Here is a 23,552-nt window from a genome sequence, read left to right as displayed (position 1 = left end):
TCTCAGTTAAGCAGAACCAACTGCGCTTAACTTCTAATGTTAAACAAGACTAGTTGGAGAACCAATGTCACAGACTTGCATTAATTGGGAGAAACTATTTTTAGTCTTAAATCTGATATATTGCTGCAGACTGCTCTTACCTGTTATTGGCGCGCAAAAAATGCAGAAGGTCCTGTCTCATTATGAGGAGTTTACAGTATTTTCCTAATGCTAGCAGCAGTAAAAAAGGGAGATGGCTAAACAATGGATAGTGCCTGTGGGCTACACAAAACTGAACATAGATGGGGAAAGGGAAAACCCCTACACATTGATAGCAGATTTGCAAGAGGCCAAGCAAGATGCTTTCTTAGAAAGTTGATTCCTCTCCTTCTCTTATATAAACAGCAGGTCATTCAACTTATGTCTGCAACCATCTTACCTCTCTTTCTGGAGACTGTCTCTAACTCTCTTCTATGGGCATTTAATGAGGCATCAGTCTCAAAGAGCACACTGATCAACACACTAATATGATGAATTCCTAAAGGTTCGTGTGGTAATGAGGCTATACACTATAAATTGAAACTTTAAAGGCAGCAGCATAATCAGGAGTACTAGAATTTGCATTAAACTGACCCATGGAAGCTCTTTGAAAATATATTAAAACAAGATCTGGATGGGTAGCTGACTACCCATTTGAGGTCAACCTAGTTCACGAACTGAATTAGAAGCAAAGAAACAAATGAACCACAAATAGCTGAGAAGAGGATTATTGTTTACAGATAACACACAACCCACATAACTTTTGGAAAGTGTTCAGAAACTTCCGTGTGGTTCCAAAACGCTGCTGCCACATTGATAACCAGAGCTGCTTACAGGGATCACTTAATTTCAGTCACAACGGCTTCCTGGGCTGCCAGTCTGTTTCTGGATGCAATTCGAAGTGCTGGCTTTCTTTTAAACAACTTGAGCCCTAAACAACTTGGGTCCAGACTACTTGAAAGACTATGTCCCTTTACAAGTCTGCCTGGCTTTTAAAATAATCAGGGGAGGACCTTCTCCTGGTCCTGCCACTATCACAGGTGTGTTTGGTGAGGATGCAAGGGAGGGCCTTCTCTGCCATTGCTCCCAAGCTGATAAACCTCATCCCACAGAAGGCCATGTTGGCTCCCTTTTTGTATCCTTCACCTGGCAGAGAAATACCTTTCTTTTCAAGCAGGCTTTTCCTCAGTAACTGCTGGCAAAGAGGGGATTCCTAAAAACAGGAAAATATTAAAATATTGTTTGTTTTAATATTGTAAGCTTCCTTGGCTCCTCTTGAGGAGAAAGGTGTGGTAGAAATATTTTAAATAAACAAACAGATTTATGGAGCCTCTTGTATTTTGAGTACTTGCTCTTTATCAAAGACTATTATGGCTTAAATCTAGTGGCTACCCTGAACTAAAGTAGCCCCACAGTATTGAATACTGAATGATGAGGCAACACTTTTGTAAATCCTATTGATTCACTTTAGTTGTGACTAGCAGCTGGATGCAGGCTTACTTACTCCAGTTTATAACATTCCTTCATCTTCTGGTCACCCACCAGTCATGGGCATGTTTCTGGAATCTACTTTGTGAGCACCCCACCGCCACTTGGATCCCTGAGATCCACGGCTTTGTGTTTCCATTAGGTGTTTCTACAGTGAATCAGTGCAACAGACATGGAATTAAAAAGACTGTGAAGTCTATCTCTGAAAAAGTTGTTCAACTCAGGAATTTGTTTTCATTGTCAAAAATGAGTGGTCATTTTCACTCTACTTCTCTGACTCCCGTTTTCTCCCCCATTTTGCTTCCTTTTAGCAGTCAGAAACAGACTTTTCGTTGTAGCTATTAAAGAGTCAGAAATCAGACACCTGCCTAAATTTACTACAAATCATCCTTGTGCAGACCATTCACTAGCTGGTTATCCAGAACAACTTTACACTAACATTGTAAGGACAGCATTGCAAGCTTATGGATCAAGGCTGAAAGCATCACAAAGAAAGCTTTTTTTTAATGTGCAAACTGCAGGAAATAGTTAAAGGCAAAATGCCTATTTTTAAATATCTAGAAATAAAATATTTCTGACCACCTCCGGGAGGCAGCGGAAGACAGGAGGGCCTGGCGTGCTCTGGTCCATGGGTTCATGAAGAATCGGACACGACTTAACGACTAAACAACAACAACAAAATATTAATTTTTTAAAATTCCTCTTTCCCTACCTCACTCATTCACCCTACCAACCTAGGAAACATTGGCAATTTCTTTGGACATTTGCAAAATCCTTGAGAAGTCATTTTCTCAGAGCAATCTCTTTCATACACTCTCATTTACAGAACTCAATCAAGTTCTATAAGCAAGAACTTCATCTTTCTGATAAATTAATACATAGGTCTGGATGGGATTTTTCCTGCGTATAGCTAATGCAAGAGCTAACTTCTTGTCTGCAAACTTCCATATACATATATGATTCAAATTAAAAATACAGAACTTGCTTATGGTTCTCGTATGGTCAGGAATGTATTCTAGTTATAGGCCTGACCCATTTGTTACAGACAAGACTCTTTTGTTCCAACTTGTGGGCTTGGTAACTCCCACATCTGCCCTATCTACAAAGCTCTAACATCCTAATCAACCCTACAGCTATAATACAGTAAGCTTTACAAACTGACACACAAAGGGGAGCCAGAAAAATCAACAGGATTCTTTGCCATTACTGACCATGTATAATAAATTATGAAATGTTGTACAGTCTCTAGACAGATGGAAGCCTGAGTTCACCACTTAATATGCTTATGTAGGGTTTTTTTCAGAAATAAATTGTCAAAGGCAATAATACATTGATGGTTGATGGCCATGCTTAATTTGGGTATTTATCGATAAAGAAAATTAAGGAATAATAATCCTGCAGGAAACTCTACACACTTTTTTGAACTAGCAAATGATTCCCATAAACTAATAAAAATTCAGTGTTTGGATTTAAAAAATATCATTACATGCAGCAAATAAAGCTGGCATTTAAGACTTGCAGTTAAACATTAATTACTTTTACTAGCTGTATCTGGATTGTTACAGCCGAAGTCTATAGTTTTAAAATCCCCGCCTAGCTAAGTCTATTGAGATATCACACATTTATTCCTTCACACAGTGTTCTGCCTTGGCATTCTTATCTGATGTAGAGACATTTGTATTTTTAAAGGCCCTCCCTAGCCCAGGGACAGGAACCCATTCTGGAGTTGTGGCACACGTTTGCTACTTTCCAACACCCTTGGAGGAATAGTTGACTTTAGAGTGGGTGGACAGATAATTTGGGAGTATTTCTATGGCCCCCTAACACCAGTGACTGTTCAGCTAAAGAACAAGCTGGAGCTTTTCCAGATGGTCAAACAACTGAGGAACTAGCCTTATCTCTCCTCCCCATACCCCATATTCTTCTTGCCAGAAAGGTAAAAGCAGAGTCTTAACTAAGGCAGGGGGAGCAGGGATTTAACCAAGGGCATTTAGTTCTAGAGGGCTCCAGAAAAAAACCAAGAGTTGCTGGGTGGACACAGATCTGCCCATCCATGTATCACTAGAGCAGTGAGAATCCACTTGTCCTCAGCTTGTATACCACAGCTATCCCATTCTTCCCTGGGTAGAAAGAGAGAGAGAACAGACAAGCTCAGAGGAAAACCAATTCTGCCACTGCATCTCAAACTGAGGCATTGGTCCTCCTTTCCCTGTCAGGGAAAATCTTAATGTCCACAGGGGAAAATCTCAATGCCCTGTATAGGGCTTCTGATCTACAGGCTTCCTATGAGGGACTTATAGATTTGTGTCTTTTACACATCTAACAAGGAATTTATTTGTATTCTCAGAAGATATTGTACCTCATTTATATTTAATTATGGTGATTCTTTATTCCCAGATATCCTTTTGTATTTTTACTTGAAAGTTCAAAAATGAATCCTTTTCTTTTGAAAAAGGTTTATTTAGGAAGCAAGTAAATAAGAGCCACAAATGTAAAATATACTTGCCATACATATAAAAACTACATGAATATATATTGCAACTCACGCTTCCCTTCTGTAAAAAAAAAAAACATTGGTTCTAATAAAGTACTGACTTCTGTTTAAATACCAATAAACTTTAGTAATTCAAAAGGGTACAAGAAAAAAAATTATTTCCCTTTAGTAAAAGGCCATTTTCTTAGCAAAAAGCTATCAGTTATAGTCACTTAAAAATCTCTATTGCAACACATATTAAAAACAATTTGAGCATAGCATAACCATAACAATAATTCACATTGCATTAGGTAATTCTCACGCAATTCCCAGCAGGGATTTCTTCCCCGTTTCCAAAAACGGGTGTCTGTATCCCTTGGGAGATGTTCTGTAAACATGACAGAAATCTCTGCTTAAATACATTTAATGTTTTGGCTTCGTCAAAACATTGTGACACAGAACTTCAGCTTTCCCGTGGACATGAATGTGGACACAGACCATGTCTGTGCAGCATGTTTGTGCAGCAGTCAGTGTCTGCTCGGGTACCAACCAGTTAAGGGTAAAACTCAGCTTGGCCAGATGAGTTGTAAGGTAGACCCCCAACTTTGGAGTAAGCACCACATTTGGGCACTACAGTACATTTTGAATGTCAATTTCATGCTTTTTACATTTTCTATTTTCCCCATTTAAACCTCTTTTTTCCATGCCATGTATTCTTTCCATAAGCTATAACTGCCACCCTTTTCTTTTCCCCACACAGGCCACTCTCATGTGACTCAAGCTTTACCAAAAGCCAAGCTAAGCGCCAGGGGCTAAACTGGTAAGTTATTGCTCTGGGTGAAAGGGAAGCAAAACTGGACACACTCAGCTGGTATTTCAGAAGCTCAGAACATCCTGAGAATTGTTCCCATAACACTGACTGCTTGTACTTTGTTCTCCCTTTGCTTTGCTTGAGGGAGGAAGGTGGGAGAGAAGCAAAATTGGCTACCCAGATGCAGAGATCCCTCAGGTAGATAACCATGGCAATGGCCCAGCTGCCTTTTGCAGAAGGGGGCAGCCAGGGAACCTTTGTGGGGCAGAGTGGAGATTTTTAGTCTGAGAGGCACCTTCACTGCTACTCTCAAGAGAATTATTACAGCCAAATAAGGAATTGAATTCTATCCATTACACTACACCGGCTCTCATAAAATAAAATAAAAATAAAATAATAACTAGAAAAAATAGAGAGAGAGAAAAAAATTTTATCTGGAAATTTCCTGGATCATATTGGGCAACCTGAAAGAATGGGTTGGCTACAGATGATTCTAGCTCAGAGCACAGCATTGTAACAGAGGTTTGGCATACCTTCTCCAAGCTGACAAATCTACGATCCATTTATTATTTTTAAAAGATAGCAACAGTTTTCCGTTTGAATGACAGGGACTGTTGTGTGCAATAAAAGGCATAGCCAGAAGAATGTGGAAATAAATCTCAATAAACTAAAGTCGAGGAAAGTTGCCAAATATAAAAATTGAGCAGAAAACCAGTTATGGATGGAAATTATCAGGAGTTATAATTATAATAATTTTGAATTGTATCTAAATTTAGTCATTATTGGAGAAGATCACAGAAATCAACTCCCCCTGATTTCAGTGGGAGGGTGTGACTAAATCTAGATTCAGTTAATTGACACAGTGAAAACAGGATAGATTCACATCTAACCCCTCCAAATGTATTCAGGAACAAATTACAGTTTTGTTTTCACTGTGGTTCCACTTCTGCTGTTAAAGTTTGAACAGGAACTTGCCTCCAGCCTAAAAGACAACATTCAGAGAAATATGACTACAGCAATCCTGTAACCTCGCTAAATTCAAAACCAAAGCTTGCAGCTTTTTAAAAAACCAAGTAATTTGATTATTTCTGGCAATTGTTTTGCAAAACAGGGTGTTTCAGGTGCCAGGCAAAAACCATTCTTTTTAGGCAAGTTTTTAACAACTGTATTGAACCAACTTAGTTTTATTCCAGAATACTGTACATGTTTATTGATACCTGTGTGGTTTTTTAAAAAAAGATTTTATATTGTTTTTAAGTTAGCAATCTTTTAATATTATTATATGTTTCATTATTTTTATGTTGCAGTTTATTCATTCTGTATTTGATTGCATGTTTAGTTTTACTAGTTCTTACTCATTTAATTTAGTTTCAGTATAATTGTCCCTGTTTTAAATCATGAGGTCTCTATAACGGGAGAAAGGTGGCACAGAAATGAAATCAAAAGAAATCAAATCCAAGTCTAATTATGGGCAGGTGTAACATCTGGATCTTCCTGTCCTACACCCACACAGTTAAAAATGTGTGCTATTTATTCAGGTTTGGGACTTTTAGAATATTCTCAAAATTATTTGCTTCAGCCTCTGTATATCAACTAAAATTAAAAACAAAGCAAAATTTTCCAGAGGTTGTCAAAAAGACACTGCCACTGTGGAGAAGGAATGTTGTTGGCTTTTGATGATGACATGGGCACTGCACTAAGAAACAGTGTGACAGCATTGCTAGTCTGAGGAGAAAAGATATTTGGATTTCAGACAAGTATATTTCTTGCAAATTATTTGCAGTACGAAAACACTCCAGAACAACCCTTTTCACGGTAATTCCCGCCCACATACACTTAATTATAATTTCCAGTAAACTAATTTTCCAATAATGATGAGAACTATATATTGAAGCTTCTGGACTAGACTGGGTTGGGAAAGAATGGTTTAGAAAATGCAGAACTAGTTCCAGATTTGATGGGACCTTGAGTAAAAAAAATATGCTGTTGGGTACCCAGTGGTGGTGGTGGCAGTGGCGGCGGCAGCAGAGAGATGCACTCCAATCAACAATGGGTGGCAGGGTCAAAGAGCTGACATTTGAATCCAGATACTGCTGGTGGTGGCTGGGGAGGAGAGGGATATTGGAGAAGAGGCACAACCAACGATTGCCATTCAGAGGGAGGAGGGAAAGATAAGCGATGAATTCTGAAATCAAGAAAAAGTACAGGGCAGGGGGTGATGTTCCATGTTAGCAGCCTGTTTGTTGGTTTGTTGGTTGGTTGGTTGGTTGGTTGGTTCCCTCCCTGCCTCCCTGCCTCCCTACCTCCCTCCCTTCCTTCCTTCCTTCCTTCCTTCCTTCCTTCCTTCCTTCCTTCCTTCCTTCCTTCCTTCCTTCCTTCCTTCCTTCCTTCCTTCCTTCCTTCCTTCCTTACAATTCCACTAAAGCATAATTGCTCTGGGGCACTGTGGAAAAATTAAATGGCAGGTCTAAGGTCTATTTGGCACCACGTTGCGTGCCCTCTCCGGAGTACTCTGGAGTATTGGAGGTATGATTACCAGTCCTAACTGGCAGCTGCCAGAAGGTGAGGAACAAAAGGAACTGGTACATCCAACAAATCTGATTCAGGAGAAACTGCAGTCCAAGGATGTAAGAAAATTAATCCTTTATTTAAACAAAGGATTTATTTTCTTACATCCTGAGACTACAGTTTCTCCTTCTGAATCACAACTGCCACAAGGTGCCAAATACTAATGTCTGCCTTGATTAGAACCCTCATAGCAAAGAGATAACCAATATATTAAAACAAACGTATTGCTGTCTAAATACAGTAGCTATTATATAAAAGAGACTAAAATCATGAAAAGGTTTGAAACAGAACACGAATGAAAATAGTATTTTAGCAAGTCTGGCTGCATCAAAGCCCAAATGCCTGGAGCTTCTGGAAAGGCTTGTGTATAGAAAACATTTAGTCAGCCTCCACAGTGATAAAAATTCCAAACATGTTTCAACCCAGAAATCTTCTTTAGTGGCAGCAGTGACAGAATCCAGCAGCTCCAAATCATTTGTCAGGAGTATATCTTAATTTTTCTTTATGTATACATTCTCATGGGTTTCATCCATCTGTTCTGATAAATATAAACATATTCCAAGAGCTTATTGCTAAAAATACAAAACAACTGAACAAGTCAAGCTCTTTCCTATATCCCACATAGTGGCAGAGTCAAAACTATAACAGCATTCATTTAGCATTTGTCGCGAAAACACCGTGTATCTGGAAAGACTTCTGCAAACACCCTTGCACCCAGCTACTATCAGACCGGATTTCAAACCTTCCATTTTTGGAAATAACTGAGTGCCTCACTCAAGCCACAGCCTTGAGGTTGCAAGAGCTGAGCAGAGCAGTTCGAAGACATATCATTTTGTAAGCCATAATTGATAGGATCGCCATATGTCAGAAGCAATTTGATGGTACATAACAATAGCAACCCTGCCTGTGTGTACCTGTTTTATTAGACTCAGTAATAGCTATTTATTTCCACTTCCAGACCCAGGAAACACACATAATACAAAGATAAGTCAAGAGATTTTTAGACCTTGAAGTAGGATCAGCAGCCTCTGAAATGGAATGTAAGCTAAATAAGCTACCCAGCACTAGAATACCAGCAACTACAGTAGGCAGGAAAGTACTGTACAAAGAAGTCTCTGGGCTGGACATAAATGTCTTGGTATAAACCAGGAGTGGCTCATATGTAGCACATGGGCTTTGCAAACATCTATCCATATTTACAGCGCACAGAAGGTCTCCTGTCCCACCTTGTGAGGCTTTTGGAGGCTACACTTTGGGGTGTAGCTCCAAGTGGGTTCAAGAGGAAAAATGCAGAATGTGATTGCCTAAAGTTTAGCTGCAAATTGCTTTGTTGAATGTTGGTGGCAGATTGCTCAAAACCTTGTAACACATAAAAAGTTCTTGCTTTAAAGGGGTTTTCAATCGGAATGTAAACCTTGCAGCCAACAAACCTCTCTCTCTCTCTCTCTCTCTCTCTCTCTCTCTCTCTCTCTCTCTCTCCTTGCAACAAGAATTCTCTGTGTAAGATGTTTCCCCCCCAAGAAATCTGGTAGGAAATTTCGCAGGATTTCTCAGATGCTTCATGGCCATTCTTTTCTGGAAAAAACACCAAGACATACTTAATCATCATCGTCATCATCTTAGAACTGTAGAGCTGGAAAAGACCCTATAGATCATTGAGCCCAGTACCTGTCAAGGCAGAATGGTGTCTTTCCTGTGCAGGTTTCTTCCAGAAACAACAGAAGAAACACCAACCTTCTCAGAATTACTACAAATCTTACAGAGAATGATATCTTTGTCATGCAAGATTGACTTCTAAAGTTTATTAAGCTGCATAGGCAGTTTCTTGTACATAATAATAGGAGAAAAACAAAACAAAAAAATAAAGTGGGAAAGTGTCTAATTTTGGTGAGAAACTATCTTACTGGTTCAGGGGAAAGTCTCAGCAAGGTGACTTGGCACATTGACACTTAGAAAACACCGACAGTGAGAAATTTCTGATTGCTCACCACTTCCCTAGTTTTCAGTTTGTCTATGAAATTCAGCAATAAACTAGAAAATACCCTTTAAAACATACATTTTCTCGTTTTAATGTTCTTAGATTTGCTGAAAAACTGCAGCAATGCGACAACAATGAAATCAATGCACCCTGTGGCCTGGCTTGGGGGTGAGGGGGGTGGAGGAATTGGTCGCTGGACCTGCCGAAGTTGTCCACCATCTATGGGCTAGGTTCATATGTTTAACAGATGTTACCACTATTCACAGAAAGACCCACTGGCCTTTGGCAACTGACTACTATACAATGAAGCCCCATCATGGTTATTGTGGAGCTTATTCTTACACTGGAAACAACTAAATCATTAAATCCTCCAGTCATGTGTTATGGAATTACATCTGCTTAGGGTAACTTGTTTAAAACTTCTAATATACATGTTGGATATTAATAACTGTTCTATTTCACTGCCAAGATACAACATTTTGCTGTGGCTTTTATCACAGAAGAAGGTGTAATTGTAAGCACTGCTCTGCATGATGTCTGTAAAAAGCTACTGCAGAATTTTTGCAGGAATCATGCAAACTAGAAGGATGATAGTTGAGGCAGAAAGAAGGAACCACAGTCAACAGGAAGGAAGTCACTACTGAAACCACAATTGCACAGCTGTCTCTGACGCTAATGCTGCTCAAAAGCAACTCCATCAGTATCTTTTAAGACAGCAACTTTTACAGCTGTTCTTGCAATGATAATCAGCAACGCTGTTGAATGATGAGCTAGCAAATATTTGGTTACACCAGAAGCCACAGGAGCACAGGAAAGCATTGTAGGTTTTGGTTCACTAGAAGGGTTATGTTGCAGCACCATCCCTCCACTGCAAAGCTATGTATACACTACAGAGGTAATGCTTACCTTCCTTCCACCAACCATATATACCTTGTCCTGTTCTCAAAGTTGCAGTGCCAAAGAAGTGGCAACAGAATCTTAGAGCAGAACCTGGAGAGAGCCAGCTCTATCGTGCACACCTACAAAATGGAACTGGGTTGTTTCAGATGACACAATGTAGGGGAGTGCAAACACTCCATAACAAACTTTGGAAAGGAAGGCATACAATGTCTTTCTTTTCATGTATTCATTCCAGCTATCCACTATTGCTTTATGAATAATGGATCAGTAAGAGTAAGGAAAAATATAAATTGGCTTGACAGGCAACCTGAATAAACTGAAGTGGCTCTCCAAATTTGTCTACCAAGTCTGCCCAGAACTAAACAAAAGGGGAGTGACACCCACCACATAATTACCAAGCTCTCTTTGAAAGAATTTACACTGTGTCTTTTGGCACATGCAGACATGTCAGTCCTCAGTAACAAGTAACAGTGCAACCCTCCCACACACACACACATAAAACAGGGGTGTGCGTGCAGAGGAGAGCACCTCAACTCCCAGTAAACGCAAAATATATGGCAATTATACGATACCATTTAAAGAGCCCAAATAATATTTAATTGTTGATAAGCTCTTGAAGAGAGTCCTGTCCAGTCCATTAACCAATTTCCGTTTTGACAGGATTATATTAACATAAGATTTCAAAGCATCAGCTGCAATGCATTGTGCGTGGCGACTATCTTTAAATGCACCCTGGAAACTGCAACTGGCTTAAAAGGCATTTGGATTATGCTATGCCAGGAATGGGAAATTCAGACATGGGAAATTTTGCCCCTTTTTGGCTGGGGGACTATTAACTTGCAGAAACTGACAGCTATCATGACTATTGTTAAGATTCTGCAAATCGTAATGCAAAAGAGCAGTGTCTGTCCAGGATTGCTGGTTTCAATATATATAGTAGTAAATCGGTGCAGAGAAACTCTGGCTTGCTAAATGTTTTCAGTTTCAGCTCCCCAAGACTCTCAGCTTGCATGGCCAATGGTCAAGGATTATGGGAATTATAATCTCAAAACATATGGAAGGCCAAGGAGTCCCCACAATTGATCTTAATAGCTTGGAACGTAAATTTATGGGAAGTGGCCAATAATGGGTGGGTATGGCTGTTGCAGGGCTCCCTTGATAAAGCGGAAACTTTAGAGTGGAGCCAGCAGGGTTCCTTATTTTATTATGTATAGTTACAAGTGTACATCATGATAATAAACAACTAGTCTTTCACATAACTACTCTGGCAAAAAATAGACATCACACACACACACACACACAGAGAGAGAGAGAGAGAGAGAGAGAGAGAGAGAGAGAGAGAGAGAGAGAGAGAGAGAGAGAGAGAGTCTACAGTGCTTCTATGGCATGGTAGGCATGTTCTGAAGGTCTGGAGCCTCTACTCCCTGGTCATGATCCTGTTACAGACAGCAGCCCCTTTAAAAATGTGGGGTTCCACATCTTTTTCAAAACCAAAAGTGACTACAAGCTTACTTCCAGTTTTGAAAAAAGCAGAAAAAACACACCCCTATGGGTACTAAAGCAAGGCATACACCTTCTTGCTTTAGCAGAGAACTGCTGCCGCTGGAGGCTTCCTGGAGCGGTAATTCTCTATTTTCAGTTCTACTTTTTTTCAACTGTAGGGAATGTCCAAAAGAGTTTGGGCAGAGGGGCACACAAAGAGGGACTTGAGGTTGCATGTAGCTGTGGACTACATAACTCCCAGCATTGCCCTACAGAGTGGAATAAGTTCTGAAATTGAGTCCAAAGGGGCATTGACTATTTAGCCACTGAAAGCATCATCATCTCCTTCTTTTTAATGTCCTTTTAGGGATCTTTCAGGCCTTGAAAGTCTTGCCAGGCAATAGTAATTTGGAGGGGTGTGAGGGGGCTGGAGAGCACAAAGATGCTGAAGGTTACATTTATGAACCTACCCGGCAGTTAAGATCTAGCCAGGGGGCCCTTTTGAAAGAGCCGTCCCTCAAGGAGGTAAGAGGGACGGCTTGTAGACAAAGGGCCTTTTCAGCAGCTGCCCCCAGACTACGGAACGCCCTTCCGACTGAGATTCGTCTGGCATCGACGCGGATGACATTTTGGCACCAGGTCAAAACCTTCCTGTTCCAGAAGGCTTTTAATTGAAATAATATCAACTGTGGGTCCTGACGGCAATTTTTAGAGTATATATTTTAATTATTTTATCTTTCTTATTGTATTTTAATTGTTGCAAGCTACTTTGGGTAGTGTGGGTGGCATATAAATTAAATAAACAAACAAACAAACAAACTGATACTGTGACGGCCACATGCACCCCATCACTGAACTTTGCAGACCCTACCCTATATCTCACACACACCATTAACACACTAAACCATGACATGATGACAGCAGATGAGATTGGGATTAATTTGATGACTTCACTCCATGCTTTGGTTCTTGGCCTTCACACACTGGAGTTTCAAGCTCATTTTGGTTGTCTTGACTTAATACCTCTGATCTTTGACATGTATTTTTCCTACATTTTAATGCTGTTTAAACAGACTAACTTTCTTATTCCAGAAATGAATACCAGATCAATCCTATTGAGTTTGCTGAGGTCTCTGCTACCCACCCTGTTTCCCTGAAAATAAGACCTAACCTGAAAATAAGCCCTAGTACGATTTTTCAGGATGCTAATATAAGCCCTACCCCCTGAAAATAAGCCCTACTGTAGTTAAGTGACACCCCGCCCTTCCACTGTTGTGTAGCAACCAGAAGATGACATGACTGTATTTGAATAAACTTAGATTGTTGTACATGGGGAAAAAATAAAACACCCCCTGAAAATAAGCCGTGTATTTTTGGAGCAAAAATTAATATAAGACCCTGTCTTATTTTCGGGGAAACACAGTATTGTCTCACACTTGCATGAAACATTTATGATTCACTGTAGGACAAGATCTCAAGGCACATTATATGTGCCTCTGATCAAGTTAAGCGGGTCTCATGCTGGTTTTATGACTTACAATTTGTGATGTAAAAAAGTGAGGACTACAGATCTTGAATAAATGTAACACAAATGAATATTCATTTGCCCAATTGCATGATCTCAGCGTATGTTCTCTACATACATTTATTTTAACTTTCATGGTTTTCCATGCACTGGTTTTATTTTCAAACACAACTTTGTCTGCAACTAGAAAGAATAAAATAACTATTTAAAAGGAACAGCAAGTTTAACTTTCAGATTACTGCCATAAATTTGATTCACTTGCAACATGAAACCCCTTTGCTAAAACCACTTAACCTTCCAGAATAATTCTTTGCTGGCTGCATATTACTGAGACTTCAGTGACAGTAATAATGCATTAAATGTGTATGCGTGTGTGCGTGTGCACGCACGCACGCACGCACACACAATCCTACAGGATAGCTGGAATGTTCTTGAATCAAGATCAAGGTGTGAATGACACAGGACATGACACAAATTTTATTTCCAGACGCTTACACAGGTTAGTTCTGTGTTGCATGTGGAGAAAGCATACTGCTGCCTTCTGTCCACAATCATCTGGCATGTGAGAGAACAAATGTCAAGGGAAGTCATAAAAACACTGGGCATAACATATTGGGTCTCTATGACTAACTGTTTCCCTGCTGATGCTGTTTAATTCAGCCTCTCTGAATATTTCAACCTGCAGCATCGCTATAGCGATCACAAAAAACTCATCAAGCGATTTCATTGTCTAATGGGGTAATCATCAAACGGGGCATCACTGTATTTCTTTTGCACTGCTCTTTTTCTCTCCCTCATATAGTATGGTGCTCACTCAGCTTGTATCAGTTTAACAGAAAAGTCCAACAAATGGCAACACTCAGGCACTATTAAAAGGTAGCTTTCACTGGGCTGAACTGAGGGCAACCATTTTTGACATTAAACCAGTCCCGTTGTTTCAGTCAGGAAAGATATAGCACCTATTCGAACTTGGATTTCCAGTTTTTGCACCTTCAAATATCTTTTAGGACAAAACAAATAAAAGGGCCCCTAGAGGAACCGAACTCAAAATGTAATCAATCCACTTATTTTAAGTTAGGAAATAAACAGGACCTGTAATAAGTACTGTGTTTCTAGCTCTTGCTATCATGAAAATCTTTCAGGATAAACAAAGAGCTCTTATTTATTCATTCATTCAATTTATATAACACCCATCAGGCCAACGGCCACTCTGGGTGGATCACAACACAAGAAATAACACAAACAAAATCATATAACACAACTGAATTATAAAGAAAAATAAAACAATATTTAAAAAATATATATAATACATTCTAAATGCTCTAGGAGAGGGATTTTAGAACATAACCTATTTAGTTCTTTATGCTGGGGTCTCTGTAGCACCCATGTCAAACTTCCTGTTTCTAGCAGCTGCCATTTCAACTACCGTTCAGCAGAACCTACACTTGTAATCAGGGTGGAACAGGGGAAACTGCACAGCCCCCAGGGCACCATCAGAAGGAGAGACCAGTATCTTGCTTCTGAGTACTTTATATTCTAAAACCCTGTTGTTGTAACTCAAAATCAACTTGACAGCCCACACTTTTTTATTGTCTACATCTCAGGGGTGAACCTATGCTAACTACCTTCATAACAAATGTGTGGAATTCACAGTGATATCTTTTGAGAGACTAGAAGAACAGGGTGTCACACTACATTCCATACACAGGGAACATTCTCTCTTATGCACTACACTGGTTAGAAATGTCAGAATTTTATATAGCAGGGGTCTCCAACCCCCGGTCCGCAGCCCGGTACCGGTCTGTGGGGTTGCCAGAACTGGACCATGGAGATGGATGGTGTGTCGCGCTTGTGTTCATGCGCAAGAGTGACACGCCCCTCCGTGAGTGTGACACGCCCACCTGCTAGTGTGACACACCCACCTGCTAGTGTGACACACCAACCCGCAAGCACAGGGGTGCCCCCGTGCACGGAGCCTGCACCCCCTCCAACTGATCCGCGGTCCCAAAAGGTTGGGGACCATTGTACTGTATAGGATTACTAACCTTTTGGTTTACAGAAATACATTTGTTTGTTTGAAATATTTTTACCCTGCCTTTCTCTTTAAAAAGGACACAAGGGCGCTTATATAATTGAAAGACAATATTTAAAGCTAGACTGGCCAATAGGAGCAATGGAAGTTCGAGAGCCTGATTACACTAGGAAAAAGAAAGGTAGTTGAATTGGGTTTAACATGTTTTTAATAAAAAAAAAATTAAAAGTGGCTACAAGACTCACAGGAAAGCACAAATTGTTTTGACAGAGAATTGTGTTATTGTGATTTGAAGTGAGGTAAAAAAAAAACCTCTTCCAGCAGAGGATTGTTTATTTAAATTTTGATTCATTTTTTAAATTGTTCTGGTGTATGTGAATACCTCTATCGGTGTAAATTGTGCCCTTCTCTACCCTTTGTGTGTGCATGTGTGCATGCACATATCTCCTTCCTTTACAAGCCGGCAGCAAGCACGAGAAGGAATTGCAAGCCTTCCTTCCCTTGAAGGATGATGAAAAAGAGAAGATGGTGGCACTAAGTAAAAGGAAGAAGATGAAGAAAGGAAGGAAAAGGAGAAGGCTGTACATTTGGCCCAGTTTTGGGACTATCTGCCTTAAACCCAAGTGTTACAACGTATCTTTGCCTGCCAAAATGTTAGGAGAACTCTAATGTCTGTCTCTCATGTAATGTCTTCTTGATCCAATGAACATATAACCCAAACACAGATGTTGGTTCTTTGCTTCCATCTGGATGCTGTGTTCAACGTAGGCCTCTTCATACATTTTGCTCTGCTCATACATTAGTCTTTGCAAATGGAAGAAAATCTTTTCCGACAACCCAAGCAGTACCAAAGAACAAACTTAACCTGAACATTTAGAAAGGTTGAAATCTTTGATCTAGGGAGTCTAGAACAGAAAAAAAGTTACTTTTCTGGAAAACAACTGCCAGAATACCAATGGCTACGTTGGTAAGAGATACCAGGAATTGTAGTATAAAAAGTTACTTTTAATTTAATTAGAAAAATCCCCTTGAAAGAATCTAATAAAGAACTGAAGCTTTACTTCCATTTGGCAAAAGCTGACAGAATCACCAGGAATTAATGCAGTTCAAACTTCTGGTAAGTGTACTAATGGCACCATCTAAGGGCACTAGAATGTAATGCATGTTATGTCAAAAGCATATTCTGCACACAGACGTATTCTGAAAACATGAAATGTAACATAAAATAAATCAGATTTGCTTCCAGTGAATGTAAATTATACAGTACATTTCTTCACATTATATCAATGTGTTATTTCATTTTATTTACAGTTCTTAGAGAATTTTACTGAGCATTTTATGTACTATATGCTAAAACATCGCTCTCATCACATCTCCTTTCACATTTCAATAGGAATTCAAAGTGTTTCCTAATTATGCAAAAGTGCTTCTGTACACACACTGGGACTTCTTTCTAGCTAGTCTCCAGAGCAAATCCTTGTTAAATGCTCCTTTGGGGTTAAGTTACAATAGCTTTCTGTACTCTATTGGGAAAGAAACAGACCATCCAAGACTCCAACTGAACCTGGATGATGATGATGAATACAATGATGGTGATGACATATTTATATCATGCTTTTCTTCCTATAAACTCAAGATTGTGTACTGAGATTTCATTGTCTTCCCTATCACTTCATCTTCGCAACAACCCTGTGAGATAAGCCAAGCTAAGACAGAGTGACAGCGAGATCAGAGAGAGAGATGCATGGATCAGTGCTAGATTAGAACCAGGATCTATTAAATCTCTAGCCAATGTTGTCAGCAGTACACCACACTGGCTTTCATTGTGCAGTGGGAGAGGAAATTACAGCCACCTGCTCTACTTCTGAGGTACGTCTGTCCTTATTTCAGGTATACCAGACAGACAGTCCTTAAGTATTAGGACTGCACATGATCTGGGCTCCTGCAGACCAACATGGGCAAGATACGTATGACCATGTTCCGTGTTGTTAAAGGTCCGAAGATTGCAAAACTCAGCGTCCTGTATGTGCTAAGGCCAATCCACACTACTCCTTTGGAATAACTCTTACATCTAACATGTAGATGTAGTGGGTCATGACTGTTTCTCCAGCATGTGTGGGCTTTATTTAAGCATGTTCTTCTAAACCATTCCATTGCTGTTGTCTTTATAAGACTACTGTTGAGCAGATTAAGGGAGAGCAACAATGACATTCCGTAGTGTGGAATTTAAATAAGGCCTGAAGAACGCAGTGTTATGGAGATTTTAAGCTGAAATTGGCTTTGTAGGAAAAGCACGGAATAGGGATAATAAATATATTAATCACAATGTGGTTATTAAAAGCTTTATAAAACAGTTTTCTGGCTCATAAAATGCTGAGGGAAATATGAAGGGTTTATGGGGTCTCAACTGTGGTCATTCATCTTAATATCTCCCAAGATGCACCCACAGACATTTATATAAAGGATTGGAAAGCCCCTCAATGCACACTAAGCCCCTGCAGTACATAAAGATGCTATATATCATGTTAGCTTTCTAAGGTCCAAAGGGCAATTATGGGCTCTCTAGCAGCTGTATAAGCTGCACTATTGCCTTCATGATATGGGAGGAGGTAGGCCTCCAAAACAGAGGAAACCTCCTGCACTTGGAGTATATGAAACTGCCTCTGTTGTAATGTATTGTCAAGTCGCCTCCAACTCATGGCAACCCTATGAATGAGTGCTCTACAAAAATGTCTTATCCTCAATAGGCCTGCTGAGCTCTTGCAGGCTCACACCTGTGGTCTCTTTTAGGAAATCAGTCCTTCCTCTTTTCCTGCTGCCTTCCAGCTTTCCCAGCATTGCTGTCTTTTACAGGAAATCCTGTCTTCTCATGATATGCCCAAAGTAGCTCAAACTGCTGGTCTGTTAGGACAGTAATATCTACCTCAGGAATGGAGAGTGTGTGGCCCTCCAGATCTTCCTGGTCTGTCATTACCTATGCTGGACAAGGCGAAAGGAGTTGTAGTCAAACAGCAGCTGGAAGACCATATGTTCCTCACTGCTGATCTACATTCAAGCCCAGGTGTTTACCTTAGGTGCCACATCTTGGGAGGCAGCAGCAATATATTGAAGGAGAGAACCAAGTAATTACACAGGCTATTCCTAGGCTAGCTTGGCACCTTCATATCCAAAGGAAATTGCACCATCATCAGTATTTGAGAATATCTGACAGTCTAGTTGGCTTCACACACTGAATGGTAGGCATGTGCTGTCTTGTTTTCTGCCTCAGGCAGCAAAGTATCTTGGGCTAGCCCTGCAGACTTTACTGGAAACAATTCTGCTGCATTTCAAACAAGGATTTTCCCTGCCCAATCTCAAAATTAAGTTAACCTTAATATTTCTCTTAAACATGTGGAGTCCAGTTAGCACTGCATTATGGAACAAATATGCAGAAAGTTGACATGTAGAATGGTTCTCAGATTCCTTTTCTGTTTGCTTCAGGAGGCAGGACAGAATTCACTGTTAATTATGATGATAAGTTATCAGTCAGAGGGCAATTATTTATTTAGATTATCTATATGCCATTTTCCCCAAATAGGGGACCTAAGGCAGCTCACAAGAATTAAAATAAAAATACAAGAACAGCAAATCAAAAATACCGCGCAATAGTATATATTAAAAACAATTAAGCACTGGTCAATATTAAAACTAAATCTAAAACATTTAAAAATATTTTAAAATATCTGAATTTTACAAATAAGAGTGTTCTCTAAACCCCCACTTATTATTTAAAAGGCTGCCTGAAAAAGAAAGTCTTTGTCTGATGACAGAAGAACAAGAGGGAGGGGGGCAATTTGACTTATGGGGCAGTGCATTCCAAAGCTTGATAGCTTTGAATGATTTTCAATTTATTGGCAATAGAGAATAGAGAAGAAGCTCTCTATCAGAAATGGATGGCTTCTTCCTGACCTTCTTCACCACATTCAAAATAATGTTATGCCTCTATCAGTAAAATAATAGTAGGGGTGGGGTTTCTATATAGAAACAAAACATTTTACTCAAGCATAGACCAACGAGTAAAAGCAAGTATTATATGAGGTTTTATGGGAAATATTTTGTAAAGCCTGGATTAGTAGGGACCAAGGACTAAGAGTTATCTCAAAAGAGAAGTTTCCACCTTTGAGGAGAAAGAACAAAATTTGGATCCAAAGGAGCACTTAAATGTTTACTATTACAATTACTGCATAATGTTTGTAACTATATTTATTTGGTTCACAACAAAACAGACAAGCTTTTCATCAATAGCTACAAACTCAGCATGGAATAGGACTTTGCAGAAAAACCCAAGGTACTGGAGCCAATATGGAAGAGGTGTTTTAGAACTCAGGATCAAACTATAAAATATATTTAGCGAGTTTTTGGAAGAGGTACTCCCTCAAATGGTTAAAAACATCCATTTATCATAGCATATTGTTGCCCTCACCTATGCATCTTGCTTATAGAATGGTTTGTGAACTGTCATTAGAAAGTTTTAAAAAAGGACTCTGTTTGCAACTTGCTGATTGATAAAACATTTATTTTGGGGTGGGGTGGAATCCCACTGTATGAAGAAAAACAGACAAATTGCTGGGAATACACATTTTCCCAACAATCTAGTTTGATCCAGAATCAGCAGGCAGGGATGGATGCCATTTCTTCAAAGGGATGTTCTAATATCTTTATCATCAAGAGACTTTGCCTGCAGATGTTTGGATCCTAAAACTTTAAGATGTTTTGGAGTGAACATATCACACACATTGATCTTTAACCAAAGCAAGTCTTAGCATATGGACTTGCTTTCCTGCCAGCTGTCGGTCTAATAGCAAACCAAAACAATTCAACAGGCTTCTAGCAACTGACTAGCTGCTAAAAAAGAGAGAAGCCTTTAACCCATGGATGCTGTATTTATTTAATAATGTGCTTTTACACTGCTTTTAATGGTGGCATGCAAACATTAGAATTGTGTTTTAACATTGTAACTTTGCATTTTTATGCATACCTGTTGTTTTTTTTAAACTCTTACTGTAAACCACCCAGAGTCCCAATTCTAGAAGGACAGGACATGCAACAAACACATCACAAAATTGCACTTCACAAAATGAAATACTTTAATTTCTCTGCAATAAATCCATGCAGGGAATGACAGCAGTGAAAGCATATCACAGCTGACTGAGACATCTTGTTTTTGCCATATCTATGTATCTACACGGGCTATAAGGTACATTTAACATGTACTTGCCTGTACTTCCCAGTCCGTACTTGCAGAGCTGTCATACCGCATCGCTGGGCACCTCCTACATCATTTACAATATCATCCCCAATCATGATGGCCTGTCAAAGCGATGAAATACAGAGAGAAGTGATGTCAAATGCATTTAACTGCTGTCCTACTCCATCTTCCCTGACATAATAAATGGCTAGATTTGATGTTTAATACAGCCATCATACAAATTAAACAAGATAATATTATCCCCATATTGATTAAAGGTCAGTCCACCTCAACTGTAACTCAGCCTCCACCTACAAGGACTCTATAAATGTAAAGGTTCCCCTTGACATTTAGTCCAGTCGTGTCTGACTCTAGGGAATGGTACCCATTCCTGTTTCCAAGCCATAGAGCCAGTGTTTGTCCGAAGACAGTTTCCGTGGTCATGTGGCCAGCGGAACTAGACATGGAACTCCATTGCCTTCCCACCGAGGTGGTACCTATTTATCTACTCGCATTTACATGCTTTCGAAGTGCTAGGTTGGCAGGAGCTGAGACAAGTGATGGGAACTCACTCCATTGCGTGAATTCGATCTTATGACTGCTGGTCTTCTGACCTTGCAGAACAGAGGCTTCTGCGGTTTAACCTGCAGCGCCACAGTCAAAGACTAAATGTCCAGGTGATTTAAAAACTATCATAACAGTCAATGTGTTTTAGACACAATTCAGGGGGTATGCTGAAATTTCAAGATGTTCTGATATGTCTTTTAAAAATGAATTGCTTGAAATTTACAGTTTCATCATCAGGACCAGCCTAACCATTTAGCAATACAAGGCAGTTGCCTTAGGCAGCAGATTCTGGGAGGGGGCAGGAAGGTGCTAAAGAAAAAGGCCATGTGTGCCACGGTTTGCTTTGCTCCTCCTAAGCTGGTTTGCAGTCTTCAAAGTCCATGGGTCTACAGTGCTCCATCTTCTGTACTGAAGGAAGGGTCAACTCCCAATCCCATTGAGTGTGGACATGAAACTAGGCAGGGCATCATCTAATTCTTCACATCAGCCATTGGAATAGCTGTTTATTGCACTACATTTTTCTTCTGTTCCTACCAAGCCTACATGGTGTTGTACTGTTTCCACCATTCCTTTAGTGTTACAGAGCAATACTGCCAACAATCAAGCAGAACTCATGAAAGAGCTGAGACAGTGCAGTTGGGTAAACAAAAAATGGGACTTGAATTAGCTTGGAAATGCTAATTTGGACCTCCCAAAATAAACTAAACAACAACAACAACCCAAGCGATATGGAACTGGCCATGCCAATTAAGGATTATGGGGGTTACAGTGCAAAACGTAACTTTTCCAACCTTTGTGACTGTCTCATACTGCATTGTGAATTGGCATATGAGCTATTTCCAATCCCAAGAGGATATCCCTGCTGATCAGGGGGTGAAAACTCTCAGAACATATCAGCACGCAGTCCTTTTTTCCCTTCTTTTTTGAATAATGGTTTCTAGCTGGTGAGAAATTATTTCTAACTGGTGTCAGTTGGAATTAACAGTAGTAGGCAAGAATGATGCAGCAGCGTTTGTAGGTATCCTTATCTCTACCACAGAGGAGATGCAGATTTCATTGGATTTCATAGGAAGTTGTGTACTTCAGAAGCATAAACAGCACACTGGGTTAATGCCTGAATGTTCATATGCTGCTGCTGGATCAATGCAAACATTTCCAATTAAATACATTCCAAAAGCCATCTCATCACTGTGACTTGCCAAACATTCCGAGCTCTGTTTCATAAGAGCAGGTGCCAATACCTATTTGCAATCCATGGTTTCAGGAAAAAGAGTTTCCCCGTGGTTTATGAAAGCGGTGAGGAAAGCTTCTTCAAAACAGGGGACTGAAGAGGATTCAAATCCCCCATGCAGCAATTAACTGAGATGTTTGATTACAGATGAAGTATTTCATTCTGCCTGGGCTGAAGTTGCCATGGAAGAAGACCATCCACACTGAAAGGGCAGCTGCACATGAGCAGCAGTGCCTATCCAGGCCAGCTTGTGGCATACGCATACAAAAATGGACTCCGGCCCCCAGGGATTTCACAGATTTACTATCGGTGAAGGGCAATAATCACTAAAGGAGGAGCAATTATTCCCAAATCATTTAGGATTTAAAAAATCATTGGCAAGAAGATAGAGGTCAAGAGGTGCACTGTCATGGGAAATAAAAAACTCTACCTGTCAAACCTAGGTTTAACTTCCTCTCTGACTGCAATATAGTAAGAAGAAGGGGGGAAAGGAGAAAAAGAGGGAGGGAGAGGGAGGGGAGATAAAACCAAAAGGTCACACACCCGCTGAAGGCCAGAATTAAAAGATCTCAAGTTTATCCTCACATTTTACACACAGAACACAGCTTTTTTGTTCTATTAGTGGAAGAATATAATGTTAAAATCACTAAAAGGGTTAGAATGCACTACATATTACAAAACCATCAACCATGTAGAATAGTGTAATGCCAGTGGATCAAGAAATTAATAGTACATCACAAAAACCAAACAGTACAATACCATCCCATTCCTATGCGCAGCTACTCAAAAGTAAGCTCCACTGAATTCAACAGGATTTGTTCATGTTTAATGCAACATAGAAAACTGCAGCCAAGACCACGGACAGACATTTTCCTGAAGGTAGTAGCTGTTAGGATCATCCCATGCTTCCTGACTATACAAAATTTAGAACTCTTGGCTCAGTCCAGGGCTCAGAAAAGTGGCTTTTTCCTGCTACAGTTCACAGGAGATTTATACTAACATGGCCACATGGCCAGGGAAAGGGGTTCTGGGGGTCATAGGCCATAAAAAAACTTTTCTAAGCTCTGACTGTGCCACAAAGCAGTTTTAGTTCTAAACTCTGTACATTCAGGAAATGTACCACTGGCCTTGAAAAAAGAACTCTCTTTTAACTCCCTCATGTAAATTTAGTAGAAATAAATGGCGATTTTAATACCTGTACACCTTAAAGAATTGGATAAATGATCGGCCATTTCAAAAGTTCAAGAACAAA

At 39.8% G+C, this 23,552-nt stretch overlaps 1 protein-coding gene across 2 annotated transcripts in view; it reads right to left on the bottom strand.

Moving 5' to 3' along the window:
• Window positions 1-23,552, bottom strand: part of LHPP (phospholysine phosphohistidine inorganic pyrophosphate phosphatase) — a 186,058-nt gene that overhangs the window by 112,734 nt on the left and 49,772 nt on the right. The window contains exon 6 of one of the 2 annotated variants that reach the window (XM_020791539.3): window positions 20,533-20,624. The exons of the other annotated variant lie outside the window; for it this stretch is intronic. Coding sequence (XP_020647198.3) covers window positions 20,533-20,624 — 92 coding nt within the window. The remainder of the gene's footprint in view (window positions 1-20,532; window positions 20,625-23,552) is intronic. 2 annotated transcript variants of the gene reach the window in all.

The sequence above is a fragment of the Pogona vitticeps genome, chromosome 3 (assembly GCF_051106095.1).
Source record: "Pogona vitticeps strain Pit_001003342236 chromosome 3, PviZW2.1, whole genome shotgun sequence".
NCBI lineage: Eukaryota > Metazoa > Chordata > Lepidosauria > Squamata > Agamidae > Pogona > Pogona vitticeps.
This window is presented reverse-complemented; position numbering and strand designations above follow the sequence as displayed.